General features: G+C 45.5%; 1 protein-coding gene across 1 annotated transcript in view; it reads right to left on the bottom strand.

Annotated features, from left to right (window-relative positions):
- Nucleotides 1-449: 449 nt before the first annotated feature.
- The window catches only part of LOC120017827 (semaphorin-4G-like), a 69072-nt gene continuing 53802 nt past the window's right edge, over nucleotides 450-15719 (bottom strand). The window contains exons 11-17 of the mRNA XM_038960796.1: nucleotides 14769-14944; nucleotides 9206-9350; nucleotides 4705-4927; nucleotides 4405-4520; nucleotides 4057-4211; nucleotides 3299-3348; nucleotides 450-1588 (exon numbers count right to left, since the gene is read on the bottom strand). Of these exons, the coding sequence (XP_038816724.1) occupies nucleotides 450-1588; nucleotides 3299-3348; nucleotides 4057-4211; nucleotides 4405-4520; nucleotides 4705-4927; nucleotides 9206-9350; nucleotides 14769-14944 (2004 nt within the window). The remainder of the gene's footprint in view (nucleotides 1589-3298; nucleotides 3349-4056; nucleotides 4212-4404; nucleotides 4521-4704; nucleotides 4928-9205; nucleotides 9351-14768; nucleotides 14945-15719) is intronic.

The raw sequence follows: 15719 nt of genomic DNA, 5'->3' as shown, positions 1-15719 counted from the left end.
GTTAAGTCTAGCCTGCTGAGCTTTGCTGAGCTGGGGTAGGTTCTCTCTGTCTCTCTTATGTGTGTACTCACTGTAACCCATGGCTTTTGGTGTCAAACAGGGGATAGCGATAGGGGGGCCGAATAGTGTGCACAAATAGTTTATTTTGAAACACAGTTGATACTTCAATCAGACGTGTGTCCCTTTTTTAAGTCCAAAAAACGTAAGCAGGATATCTCCTTCTCTCATACTTCAGTCCAGGCTAGTTTAAAAACATTCTACTCTGTGAGCAGCATGGGTCATCCACAAAAGATCGCTACTGCACTCTGTTTTGGGCCACCAATGGCCACTCACTGATGTACGTCGCTTTGGATAAAAGCGTCTGCTAAATGGACAATATTAATGGGTCCAGTTCAGTCCTCCCACCACAGGGGGAGCTACCGCCCTGACACAGAGAGGTGTTCCCTCTACTACAGAGAGCTCTCATTCGGTTTTGGCAGCAGCTGCGTGTGCTTCCTCTTCTCCAGGATCGTGTTGAGTTCCTCAGTGAAGGAGCGGCAGAGAGGGGAGCTGCTCTCCGCCTCACTCTGTCTTAACAACATGTAGCTGTTACCATGCATCCTCCGCAAGACGCTGGGTAACGTCGCCGATAGGCCGTTGGGGCTGGGGAAGTCTTGCAAGTCACACTCTGATTGGTTGAGGGGGGTGTGGGGGGTCTGAGGGGGCAGGGGGGGGAGAGGAGGGGCAGGGGGAGGGGGGTCCTTGTTGGGGGACGACTGGCCCTCTCTCGGGACGATCTGGAGGAAGCCCCCTTTGTGCGTGTCACCGTTCCCCGGTTGTTTGGAGACGCCGTTACCGTTACAGATCCCGTTCCCATTACAGTGGCTGGAGATGGTCTTGAGATCCAGGTGTGCGGAGCTACTGTGGTGTTTCTGCTGCTGCTTCCTGTGTTTCCTCTTCCTGTCCGTGTGATTGGCAGAGGCGGCTGCGGCGGCGGCAGCGCGGAGATTGTACTTCCCCCTGTGGCTGCCCCGCAGACAGAAGCCCAGGTAGAGGAGGACCACGGTGAGAACCAGACACAGACCTCCTAGGATGGTGATCAGAGACAGGTACATAGCCTCCATGCTCCTGGGGGAGAGCAGCTCCGAGGTGGGGGGGAGAGGGGCCGGGGCAGAGGGTGACAGCTCTGAGGTGGGGGGGAGAGGGGCTGAGGCAGAGGGTGGCAGGGGCCTCTCAGAGGAGGGGGGCGAGGGGTGGAAGAGTGGGGTGAGGGGTGGAGGAGGTGGGTAGTAGGGATGGTCTTGGGATGGGTCGACGGGTGGGGGATGGGGGTGTGGTATGTCTACACGTACCGTCACAGAGAACTTAACCACAGCAACCTGGACGCCGTTCTCGAGGGCGTGGCAGGTGTACTCGCCGCTCTGCTCTGGTTGGGACTCGATGACCAGGAGGCCATCGGTGCCCACCCTGAAGCCAGAGTCCAGGCCGTAGCCCTGCAGCTCTGACCCGTCTAGAGTCCACACTGGGGTTGCCAGATTGGAGCTAATTTCACACTGGAGCAGGACGTCATCTCCCACCATTACAGACCGGCTCCGGTGCTGGATCGGCTCTGAAAGAATGGCAACCCACATACAAAATGAATATCTTGCCACAATAAGACTGTGATATACTGTAATGAACCTCAGAACAGTTAATAAGACTGATATACTGTTATAGACCCCAGAACAGTTAATAAGACTGATATACTGTTATAGACCCCAGAACAGTTAATAAGACTGATATACTGTTATAAACCCCAGAACAGTTAATAAGACTGATATACTGTTATAGACCTCAGAACAGTTAATAAGACTGATATACTGTTATAGACCTCAGAACAGTTAATAAGACTGATATACTGTTACAGACCTCAGAACAGTTAATAAGACTGATATACTGTTACAGACCTCAGAACAGTTAATAAGACTGATATACTGTTATAGACCTCAGAACAGTTAATAAGACTGATATACTGTTACAGACCCCAGAACAGTTAATAAGACTGATATACTGTTATAGACCTCAGAACAGACACTAAAGGCCCCTAGACCAGTGATTCTCAACTGGTGGGTCGTGACGTGCGGTTTTGTGTGGGTCGCGGGTGTCTGAGTAAAAAAAAAATACTCCAGTCTGAACTTCAACGACTTAAACCAGGTAGACAGTGTATAGACATTATTTGTATTTATTTATTTTTATTTAACCTTTAGTTAACTAGGCAAGTCAATTAAGAACGAATTATTATTTACAATGACAACCTACCCCGGCCAAACCCGGACGACGCTGGGCCAATTGTGCGCTGCCCTATGATGATAATGAAATTAGATCTTTTCATATCATTTCAACTCTGAAAGGTTTTTCTTCAATCACAGTATCTTCAATATAAAGCTGTTAGCAGCACTTTGTTGGTTAATTTTGTGGTCTCAAACAAGTGAGTTTATTAACATACTTAATCAAGAATATGGGCAAAATGTAATTATTGACAATGAAAGAGGTGGAAATGTTGATACCTTGTCATATACTGTAATTGCTACATTTATTATCAATATAGCATAAAACATGTTTCCTGATTGTATTTTGGTGATGTTTTTGGCGATGCAAATATTGGGTCCCAAACTGCATATATGACTCTAAAATCATTGGTGCATAAAAAAACAAATATGTTACATTCTCCCATAAGAAAATAAATGCTAAAAAGTATTTTCTAACTTCTTAGTATGTGAAGTATAATGTAAAGTACATTTGATTATAGATGCTATGGAAATGAGGATGCTGCATAATCAACCTCTAAATATTTATTCTAACAATTTGATTTCTGCATATTCTAACTTTAGATTTCCTTTCATCATTCAGTGTGCAGAATCACCTTGAAACCATCCTACTTTATCTTCAAGGTGGGAAGGACTTGACTAAACTATAAACAATGTCATCTTTGCTAACCATATAAAATCCATGTGTTATTACTACTATAGTGAGACCAGTGTCTGGTCCTAACGCAACTCCTATCATTACTGTCTGTCTGTCTGTCTGTCTGTCTGTCTGTCTGTCGGTCGGTCGGTCGGTCGGTCGGTCGGTCGGTCGGTCGGTCGGTCGGTCGGTCCGTCGGTCGGTCGGTCGGTCGGTCCGTCGGTCCGTCGGTCCGTCGGTCCGTCGGTCCGTCCGTCCGTCCGTCCGTCCGTCCGTCCGTCCGTCGGTCCGTCGGTCCGTCGGTCCGTCGGTCCGTCGGTCCGTCTGTCCGTCTGTCCGTCTGTCCGTCTGTCTGTCTGTGGGTCTGTCTGTGTACCGTTGTCACATCCTCTGTTCCCATACAGGACGTCCTGGGTCAGGTTAGACCTGAGGAGAGGAGGAGACACTGTTAGCCTGTCATCAATTGCGCACACACACACACACACACACACACACACACACACACACACACACACACACACACACACACACACACACACACTGCATTACCCCCCCACACACTGCATTACCCCAACACACACTGCATCACCCCCCCACACTGCATTACCCCCCCACACACTGCATTACCCCAACACACACTGCATCACCCCCCCACACTGGATTACCGCCCCACGCATACTTAATTACCCCCCACACACTGCATTACCCCTCACTGCATTGCTCCCCCGCTGCATTATCCCCCACACACTGCATTACCCCCCACACATGCTGCATAACCCCACACACACATGCTACATTAACCCCCGCACACAAACACGCTGCATTGCCCCCCACACATGCTGCATTACCCCACACACACATGCTGCATTACCCCCCGCACACAAGCACACTGCATTACCTCCACACATGATGCATTACCCTACACCCACATGCTGCATTACCCCACACACAAACACACTGCATTACCCACCCACCCACCGCATTACCCCTCCCCACACCCACTGCATTATCCCCCACACTGCACTACCTCCCACACATACTGCATTACCCCCCCCACACGCAAACACACTGCATTACCCCGTTCCCCCCACCATACCCAGTGCATTAAACCCCCCCACCCACCCACACTCTCACCTGTCAATCTGTGCTGTGATATCCAAACAGTCCTGTCCATCCCAGCCACAGTAAGGGTCCCGGGAGAAGATACAGTCGTAACAGGAATTGTACCTATTGCAGGTGGAGAGAGGTAGCTGGACCACACCAGAGGGAGAACCTACATACACACTCATCTAGAGGATGGAGGGAGGGAGGGAGGGTATGTTGAGGCCTGTGTTATTGAAAATATCCTTGAATTAGAAGATCACTAAACAAAACAAACCTTGATATTATTGTTTGTGAGAGACAGAAAGAGACAGAGAGACAGAGAGACAGAGAGACAGAGAGTCCGTGCATGTGCCTGCATGTCCGTTTGTGAGTGTGTACCTGTGTATGTGAAATAACCAGGCTATCCACACGCTGTGGTTGGTCAAACAGCTGTAGCTCCTCTATAATGTGTAGATGACCCTTGACCTCTACAGCTCTGTGCAGCCAGCCATCGTCTGAAACAGGAGACAGATACAGGGTCACAACACACACACACATACAATGGGTTGTACATGTGGTTTGAAGTCTGTTCCATTACTTTACTGGGATGACAAAAACAAATCCCATGTATGTAAACACACAGCTTAACGCATGTACAGCCACCCCCCGAGACACCCCCCCATAACCCCCCACACCAACCTGTGCCCATGAACAGTAAATGGTAGTTCTGCCTGTCCAGCCCCTCCACCCTGTGAGCCACCAGCTGGGTGTAGTCTGTTGTCCTCCTGAACAACAGGGGGCGCTGCTCTGTAGACATGACTTGCTGGGACATCAGAGGGTGTCTCCTCACAAAGTTCAACACGTCGTCTGGCAGGGAGGTGGAGAAGTTTATACCTCTGGATCTCAACTGGTCTGTAATACACTGGAGACATGAGGGAAGAGGGGGTGAGAAGGATTCATCCTGTTTGAAATAAGGCACAAAAGTAAAACTGCTAAAGATGTGGCAAAGAAATTAACTTAATGTCCTGAATACAACGAGTTATGTTTGGTGCAAATCCAACACAACACATCACTGAGTACCACTCTTCATATTTTCAAGCATGGTGGTGGCTGCATCATGTTCTTGGTATGCTTATCATTGGCAAGGACTAGGGAGATTTGTAGGATAAAAAGAAAACAGAATAGAGCTAAGCACAGGCAAATCCTAGAGGAAAACATGGTTCAGTCTGCTTTCCAACAGACACTGGAATACAAATTCACCTTTCAGCAGGACAATTACCTAAAACACAAGTCCAAATATACACTGCAATTGCTTACCAAGACAACATTTAATTTTCCTGAGTAGCTCAGTTACAGTTTTGACTTAAATCGGCGTGAAAATCTATGGCAAGACTTGGAAATGTCTGTCTAGCAATGATCAACAACCAACTTTACAGGGCAAATATTGCACAATCCAGGTGAACAAAGCTCTTAGAGACTTACCTAGAAGGACTCTGCTGTAACCACTGTAACCACTGCCAATGGTGATTCTAACATGTATTGACTCAGGGGTGTGAATACTTATGTAAATTAGATATTTATTTGTTTTCTTTTCAAAAGAATATGCAAAAATGTCTAAAAACATGCGTTCACTTTGTAATTATGGGGTATTGTGTGTAGATGGATGACAAAAAACATACATTTAATCCATGTTGAATTCAGGCTGTAAAACAACATAATGTTTTCTTATTTCTTTATTTAACCTTTATTTAACTAGGCAAGTCAGTTAATTCTTGAGAATATAGGGGGTGCTATTTCGACTTAGTGAAAATTGGTCTCCAAATTAAACTGCCTCGTACTCAATTCTTGCTCGTACAATATGCATAGTATTACTACTATTGGATAGAAAACAATCTCTAGTTTCTAAAACCGTTTGAATTATGTCTGTGGGTGAACCAGAACTCTTTCTGCAGCGAAATCCATGACAGGAACTGCGAAGGTCTGAAAATTAGTCTCTGTTCTCAGATCATTTTAAAGCTCTGTATGTATCCTATGGGTCGACATGAACTGCACCCGCCTTCCCCTGGATGTCAGTAACCAATGAGAAGTGGAATGGAGGTCCTACGTAGTTCTCAGAGTTTTTAAAAGGCCAAGGAACGAGGGGTCCTCTCTTTTCGACGTTCGCCATTGCGCGAAGCAAGACCTCAGGATGGCATTTTGAAACGCTCAGTTATCGACCTTAGATATATCCATCTGTAATTTAATTCGATATAGGTGTTAGAAACATCATAACGAAGTGATTTTAAACCGAGTTATATCAGTTTATGCGAGTATATTGCTATTTTCGGAATTTCCTTAGTATTGCGTTTTGAGGATTTGGGCATGCTGTGACCACATAGCTATTGGTAGCTGCTAATTCCGAAGTTGAAGACGACGTTTTACAACCAAGCAAGGATTCTTTTGGACAAAGGACCACTTGTCCAAGATTCTGATGGAAGCTCGTCCAAAAGTAAGAGCTATTTATGATGTTATTCCGTATTTATGTGGAAAAATGTAAACGTATTTGTCCGCCATTATTGCGGCACTAGTCTGGCTGTAACGCACACTGTATGTCTAGTAACGTTAATTTTAAAAATGTAATTCAGCGATTGCATTAAGAACTAATTTGTCTTTCAATTGCTGTCCAACCTGTATTTTTTAGTCAAGTTTACGATTATTTATTGATTAGATTAGGTGCCTTTCCAAGATGGCGCTCGACATTTTTCTGGCCAGTTTGGCTACTTTTCTCATTGTATAACCACGATTTTTGTGGCTAAATATGCACATTTTCGAACAAACTCTATATGTATGTTGTAATATGATGTTACAGGAGTGTCATCTGAAGAATTCTGAGAAGGTTAGTGAAAAAATTAATATACTTTGGTGGTGATAACGTAATCGCTCTTTTTGCCTTGAATCAATGCTGGGGTAATGTTTACACATGTGGTATGCTAATATAACGATTTATTGTGTTTTCGCTGTAAAACACTTAGAAAATCTGAAATATTGTCTGAATTCACAAGATCTGTGTCTTTCCATTGCTGTGCGCTGTGTATTTTTAAGAAATGTTTTATGATGAGTAAATTGGTAATACACGTTGCTCTCTGTAGTAATTCTAGTCGCTTTGGGGAGATTTGTGATGGTGGCTGCAATGGTAAACTATGATTTATACCTGAAATATGCACATTTTTCTAACAAAACATATGCTATACAATAAATATGTTATCAGACTGTCATCTGATGAAGTTTTTTCTTGGTTAGTGGCTATTTATATCTTTATTTGGTCAAATTGGTGATAGCTAGTGATGGAGTAAGAAACTGATGGAGTAAGAAAAATGGTGTCTTTTGCTAACGTGGTTAGCTAATAGATTTACATATTGTGTCTTCCCTGTAAAACATTTTAAAAATCAGAAATGGTGGCTAGATTCACAAGAAGTGTAACTTTCATCTGGTGTCTTGGACTTGTGATTTAATGATATTTAGATGCTAGTATTTACTTGTGACGCTATGCTAGGCTATGCTAGTCAGCTTTTCTACTGATGGGGGTGCTCCCGGATCCGGGTTTGGGAGGCGTTAGAGGTTAAGAACAAATTCTTATTTACAATGTCGGCCTACCAAAAGGCAAAAGGCTTCCTGCGGGGACAGGGGCTGGGATTAAAAATAAATAAAATATAAATATAGAACAAAACACACATCACGACAAGAGAAACAACACTACATAGACCTAAGACAACAACATAGCAAGGCGGCAACACATGACAACACAGCATGGTAGCAACACAACATGACAACAACATGGTAGCAACACAACATGGCAGCAGCACAACATGGTATCAGCACAAAACAGGGTACAAACATTGGGCACAGACAACAGCACAAAGGGCAAGAAGGTAGAGACAACAATACATCATGCGTTGCAGTCACAACTGTCAGTAAGAGTGTCCATGATTGAGTCTTTGAATGAAGAGATTGAGATGAAACTGTCTAGTTTGAGTGTTTGTTGCAGCTCGTTCCAGTCGTTAGCTACAGCGAACTGGAAAGGGATGTGTGTGCTTTGGGGACCTTTAACAGAATGTGACAGGCAGAACGGTTGTTGTATGTGGAGGATGAGGGCTGCAGTAGATATCTCAGATAGGGGGGAGTGAGGCCTAAGAGGGTTTTATAAATAAGCATCAACCAGTGGGTCTTGCAACGGGTATACAGAGATGACCAGTTTACAGAGGAGTATAGAGTGCAGTGATGTGTCCTAAGGAGCATTGGTGGCAAATCTGATATCCGAATGGTAAAGAATAAGTAAAGGGGGGTGAATACTTTCTGAAGGCTCAGTATATATTTTATCATTATATTATATATTATGGGTGGGTGGACGGATGGATAGATGGATAGATAGAGAGAGATGAGTGGGCGATATGGCCCTCCCTTACAGTATAGCAGGTGAGATCAGAGTTTACAGTATACAAGGCAAACCCACATTGAGTTTATAGTTCATAGTTTATAGTAGGCCACTATGAGTTGAATTCAGTGTGTGTATCCGTGTAGGCTGCTTATCTCTCTCCACCTGACTAAGGCTACAACTTCTCTAACTTTGTCCTCTGTGAGATTACTTTCCCAACTCTGATAAGATGCATTGACACTGTCACTACAGTTAGGAACTGGAACCGTCACGTCCTCTCTACCTCATTTTACAGCTAGACCCGGAGAGTGGGAATAAAGATTTTCAATGTTGAAACAACACTACTGCAGATCACGACTCCTCTCCTTAATGAAGTCACGGCTTTGTAGCCCATAATAAGTCATCATAACCGTTGCCAAGTCTTGGCCCGGCGATAATCACCATGGAAATGGCTTTCAATGACATAAGCTCGTTCCGTTTGATCCTAATCCAAGAAGCTGCAGTTCTATAATCTCTTTCCATCTCTCCTTCCCAGTTTACCTCTGTTTTTCACTCTGCTTTTATAAATCTCTCTCTCTCCCTCTCTATTCCTCTCTCTTCATCTCTCTCTCTCTCTCTCCCTCTCTCAGACTCAATATATTGGATGTTGGGATGCTGAGGATAAAGGGGATAGAGATTAGGGGAAACTTTAAATCAGCAACTCAGAAGAACTGACTGGGCCTGTTATACAGGAGTCCGCTTGGACAGCAAAAGACCAAGTGTGTGTGTGTTTGTGTGTGTGATACTCACTGATCCAGGTCGTGGGTCAGGGACCTTTCCAGTGTACTCGCTCCACTTGGCTCCAGAGTCCTGATTCTCCATGTAGGGCCCGTCAAAGACCCGTTGGACCTCAGACAGAGAGAACCGGCACACTGCTGATATCTTCACGTTCTTCCTATAGTACACACACACACACACGAAGATGTTGATATGATTAACAGTTACACTGCCTTAAACGGTTTAGGATACCCCACATAAAAACAATGGGTTTTCACTTTTTGGTCTAAGTCACTAAATCAAGAAAACCTAAAATATTGTAGAGAAAACTAATGCTATTTGAACCCAGGTCTGGTGAAGAGGTAACAGTGACGGTTCCCATCCAGGAGAGTACCTAGCTAGTTTTCTCCAGGGACATGGTCTGTAAACACTACATAACTCAAGAGAAGAGAACAACACGTCACACTGACACAATATAAAACACCTCTCTGTCCATCTGGATTTATTCATTGACCTGGGTCTCGCACGCACGCACGCACACGCACACGCACACGCACAAGCACACGTCAGGCAGAACAGCAGCAGTAAACCTTAAATGTTACCATAGCGATAGCTAAAATAGATCAGAGACTCATGTAGCAGAGTTGAAAGGAATGATAGAGAGAGAAGGAGAGAGAGAGGGGAGAGTGAGAGAAAGAGGGAGAGAGATAGAGAGAGGAGAGAGAGGAGAGAGAGGCGAGAGAGGCGAGAGAGAGAGAGAAGAGAAAGAGCGAGTGGAGAGAGAGAGAAGAGAAAGAGAGGTAGAGAGAGGGGAGTGTGAGAGAGAGACAGGTGAGAGGAGAGAGGGAGAAGAGAGAGAGGGAAAGAGAGCAAAGTAGAGAGAGAGAAGGTGCGAGAGAGGAGAGAGAGAGAACAGGGGGTGTGGGTGACAAAGAGAAATGTTCAAAGCTAATTAAGGGAAGTTGTACGTATCCTCTGACAAGTAAAAATGGAGGGAGCGAGAGAGAGAGAGAGAGAGAGAGGAGGAGCGAGAGAGAGGTGGAGAGAGAGAGGTGGAGAGAGAGGGAGGGAGAATGAGAGAGAGGTGGAGAGAAAGAGAGTGAGAGAGAGACACTGTCAGACCTGGGCCCTGACAGTAAATCTCAGTAAGACCAAAATAATGGTGTTCCAAAAAAGGTCCAGTCGCCAGGACCACAAATTCCATCTAGACACCGTTGCCCTAGAGCACACAAAAAACTATACATACCTCGGCCTAAACATCAGCGCCACAGGTAACTTCCACAAAGCTGTGAACGATCTGAGAGACAAGGCAAGAAGGGCATTCTATGCCATCAAAAGGAACATAAATTTCAACATACCAATTAGGATCTGGCTAAAAATACTTGAATCAGTCATAGAGCCCATTGCCCTTTATGGTTGTGAGGTCTGGGGTCCGCTCACCAACCAAGATTTCACAAAATGGGACAAACACCAAATTGAGACTCTGCATGCAGAATTCTGCAAAAATATCCTCCGTGTACAACGTAGAACACCAAATAATGCATGCAGAGCAGAATTAGGCCGATACCCACTAATTATCAAAATCCAGAAAAGAGCCGTTAAATTCTACAACCACCTAAAAGGAAGCGATTCCCAAACCTTCCATAACAAAGCCATCACCTACAGAGAGATGAACCTGGAGAAGAGTCCCCTAAGCAAGCTGGTCCTAGGGCTCTGTTCACAAACACAAACACACCCCACAGAGCCCCAGGACAACAGCACAATTAGACCCAACCAAATCATGAGAAAACAAAAAGATAATTACTTGACACATTGGAAAGAATTAACAAAAAAACAGAGCAAACTAGAATGCTATTTGGCCCTAAACAGAGAGTACACAGTGGCAGAATACCTGACCACTGTGACTGACCCAAACTTAAGGAAAGCTTTGACTATGTACAGACTCAGTGAGCATAGCCTTGCTATTGAGAAAGGCCGCCGTAGGCAGACATGGCTCTCAAGAGAAGACAGGCTATGTGCTCACTGCCCACAAAATGAGGTGGAAACTGAGCTGCACTTCCTAACCTCCTGCCCAATGTATGACCATATTAGAGAGACATATTTCCCTCAGATTACACAGATCCACAAAGAATTCGAAAACAAATCCAATTTTGATAAACTCCCATATCTACTGGGTGAAATTCCACAGTGTGCCATCACAGCAGCAAGATTTGTGACCTGTTGCCACAAGAAAAGGGCAACCAGTGAAGAACAAACACCATTGTAAATACAACCCATATTTATGTTTATTTATTTTAACTTGTGTGCTTTAACCATTTGTACATTGTTACAACACTGTATATATATAATATGACATTTGTAATGTCTTTATTGTTTTGAAACTTCTGTATGTGTAATGTTTACTGTTAATTTTTTTTTCTTTCACTTTTGTATATTATCTACCTCACTTGCTTTGGCAATGTTAACACATGTTTCCCATGCCAATAAAGCCCCTTGAATTGAATTGAATTGAATTGAGAGGTGGAGAGAGAGGAGAGTGAGAGAGAGAGAGGTGGAGAGAGAGGGAGGGAAAATGAGAAGAGTGTAGGCGTGAAGGACAAGAGAAGGTATGAGTGGGAGAGAATAGCAGGAGAGGTAAACAAAAGAAGGAATGGGGCCCCTTGAGGGAATGGAAAAAATAGAGAGGGGGAGGGAGAGTTGGTGACCAGAGCTGAGCTACTACAGGTAACTACCAAAATAAAGGAAACACTTGAGTAAATGACGAATACAAAGTATATTGAAAGCAGGTGCTTCCATACAGGTGTGTTTCCTGAGTTAATTAAGCAATACAAATCCCAGAATGCTTAAGATCATGTATAAAAATGCCCAGTTGCCCATTATTTTGGCTACCATGGCTAGAAGGAGAGATCTCAGTGACTTTGAAAGAGGGGTCTCAACCCAACTAAACATTTATGGAAGATTCAGGAGCGACGCCTGACACAGCGTTTTCCACCAACATCAACAAAACACCAAATGTGACTCAGGAAACTTATGCATATGTCGCACGTAACTATTTCACAGTGTCACGCCCTGACCTTGGAGATCCTTTTTATGTCTCTATTTTGGTTGGTCAGGGCGTGAGTTTGGGTGGGCATTCTATGTTGTCTATTTCTTTGTGTTTGGCCGTGTATGGTTCTCAATCAGAGGCAGCTGTCTATCGTTGTCTCTGATTGAGAACCATACTTAGGTAGCCTGTTCCCACCTGTGTTTGTGGGTAGTTGTTTTCTGTCTCTGTGTCTGCACCAGACAGAACTGTTTCGTGTTGGTCTATTTTTGTTATTTTGTCTTAGTGTTCTGAGTTAAAATAAATATTAACATGGACACTTACCACGCTGCACTTTGGTCCTCACCTTCTTCCACCAACAGTCGTTACAGAACTACCCACCACCAAAGGACCAAGCAGCGTGGTGGAATGGACTCCTGGACATTGGAGGAAATCTTGGACGGCAAAGGACCATGGGCACAGCCGGGAGAGTATCGCCGTCCGAAAGAGGAGCTGGAGGCAGCTAAAGCGGAGCGGCGACGCTATGAGGAGTTGGCTCGAGGAAAAGTGCACGAGAGGCAGCCCCAGAATTGGAGGGATGATGCCGGCTCAGCGCATCTGGCTTCCAGTGCGTCTCCTCGGCCCGGGTTATCCTGCGCTAGCCCTACGCACGGTGTCCCCGGTTCGCCAGCACAGCCCAGTGCGGCCTGTTCCAACTCCCCGCACTTGCCGGGCTACAGGGGGGATCCAGCCAGGACGAGTTGTGCTAGCTCTGCGCTCGAGACCGCCAGTGCGCCTCAGCGCCCAGTGTATCCGGTGCCTCGGCTAAGGAAGAGGCCTCCTGCATGTCTCCCCAGCCTGGTGAGTCCTGTGCCTGTGATAAGAGCCAGGCCTCCTGTGTGTCTCTCCACTCCAGTGATTATCCATGGCACGAAGCCTCCAGTGAGGATCCATGGCAAGAAGCCTCCAGTGATGATCCATGGCACGAAGCCTCCAGTGATAATCCATGGCACGAAGCCTCCAGTGATGATCCATGGAAAGAAGCCTCCAGTGATGATCCATGGCACGAAGCCTCCAGTGATGATCCATGGCACGAAACCTCCAGTGATGATCCATGGCAAGAAGCCTCCAGTGATGATCCATGGCACGAAGTCTCCAGTGATGATCCAGGGCACGAAGCCTCCAGTGATGATCCATGGCACGAAGCCTCCAGTGATGATCCAGGGCACGAAGCCTCCAGTGAGGATCCATGGCCCAAAACCTCCAGTGAGGAGTTATGGCATGAGGCCTCCAACGAAGGCCATTAGTCCGGAGCCTCCAGCAACAGTGATGACTCTAGCGACAAATGACTCTACACACAGGAGAGTCATTTGAACGTTTATTGTTTATATAAAAATGCGTTTTTGGGCAGAAATGCCTTCTAGAACATGTGAACTTTCATGTGCCTTAATAACAAACTTGAATGCCATCTGCAAATATCAATACAAAGAGACAGGAACCTTCCCGCTAGACATGATTGGCTGAGATAATGAGTGGGAGGGACATGCCGAGAGATGACTTTGGATTGGTCGTCCATTTAGCACGCTTCTGTCTATAACATAAGCTGCTCAGCATGTGTAGGTAATCCTTTCTAATGTTGCTTTTTTGAAAGATATCACAAATAACTGCAAAAACACCTGTCTCCAGATTACATCTTCAAACTAAGGGCAACCATGGCATCCGTGACAGAGAGGGAGAAGCATCTATCCATGTATACGGACGGGTAAGAGAGTCTAGCAAGATATTAAACGTTTCTAATTTAGTCAGAAAGTCATTTTCATTGCAATGCAAGTTAAAGCATACTGTTAGTTAGCTCACGTTAGCTGGCTGGCTGGTTTGCTAGCTAACGTTACATGTATGATCTGTCAAGTAATAGATTTTAAAATCATTTTTTAAAATCCATTTTAGTATAGGGCTGTAACGTAACAAAATGTGGAAAAAGTCAAGGGATCTGAATACTTTGCACTGTAACTACAAATCTGGGCAGATTCTCCCTCCCTCTCTGTCTTGATCTCTCTCCTGTCCCCCACTTCCTCCTTTTTCCTCATACCCCTCTCTTCCCTTGCAGATTGTTTCTCCTTCTATCTCTCTCCATCAATCTCTGCATTTGTCACACCTTTCCCTTGGACCCAGCTAACACATCCTATCTCTTCTCTCTCGCTTCTCTCTCTCCCTGTCTGCCTGTTTCTACCACTATTTTCCCCTTCAAATATTTTATTGAGCAGACACTTTTATCCAAAGCGTCCTACAGTCGTGCGTGCATACACTTTTCGTATGGATGGCCCCAGCAGGAATCAAACTCACAATCCTTGGTGTTGCAAGCACCAAGCGCCACACACACACACACACACACACACACACACACACACACACACACACACACACACACACACACACACACACACACACACACACACACACACACACACACACACACACACACACACACACACACAAACACTAGATTCATTAAAATAGCCCTCTCCTCTCCTCTCAATATAAAGTTCTAGTACTACTACCACTACTACTACTCACCACTCGGGACCGAAGACGCCGTAGAAGAGTGTGTCGTGAGGTGTGTGTCCCGGCAGCGTGTAAATACTCCTCAACACGTTGAAGTGTAAGTTGTATTCTGGCAGCGAACACACCAGTGTGGCCTTTAGGAATGATGTCCACCTCTTCTGGAGGGTCAACAGACCTCCTCTATCTCCCTACGAGAGAGGGAGAAGAGGGGAGGATGATGGGAGGGGAGTTTTAAAGAGGGAGAATAGGTTATGAAGAGGAGGATGATAGAACAGGGGAGAAGATGAGGATGAAGAAAATGGACAAAGAGGAGTTAAAGTTAGCGCTCCGACATGGACAACAAACTGAGTCTGGAAAACATGCCTTTCTTGGGCACAATTTAAAGGAGGTCAAGGGAGATTATCATGTCTCCAAGGTTGTTTCATTTCTTAATCTGCAGCTCTGTGAAGATGTGAGACGAGAGGATAGCTATGGGAATGTGCCTAGCAACACCATTGCCCTGTGACAGCTCATTAGCAACCCTGTTGAAAGTGGTAATAGACACTTGTCTTCCCTCTGTGGTTGAGAGCGTTATCTGCTGCTGAGAAGCGCGCGCGCGCACGCACGCACGCACGCACGCACGCACGCACGCACGCACGCACGCACGCACGCACGCACACACACACACACACACACACACACACACACACACACACACACACACACACACACACACACAGCTCAATAGAATCAGATATGGTGACCGGGTGCTATCAGATCCTTTGATACGTGTCCTCAACAAATGTTCTGTTCTTAAAAGTTCTCCCTGCTACAGTAAGTCAATTCCCACTGCCCACAGCCTCTCACCCCATCCAGCCTCACCCCTCTCTTCCTTCACCTCTCTCTCCAGCCTCACCCCTCTCTTCCTTCACCTCTCTCTCCCTCCTCACCCCTCTCTTCCTGCAGCTCTTTCTCCCTCCTCAC

The sequence above is a fragment of the Salvelinus namaycush genome, chromosome 22, assembly GCF_016432855.1.
Source record: "Salvelinus namaycush isolate Seneca chromosome 22, SaNama_1.0, whole genome shotgun sequence".
Classification (NCBI taxonomy): domain Eukaryota; kingdom Metazoa; phylum Chordata; class Actinopteri; order Salmoniformes; family Salmonidae; genus Salvelinus; species Salvelinus namaycush.
Note: the sequence above shows the minus strand (reverse complement) of the source record. Positions and strands in the feature narration are given on the sequence as shown.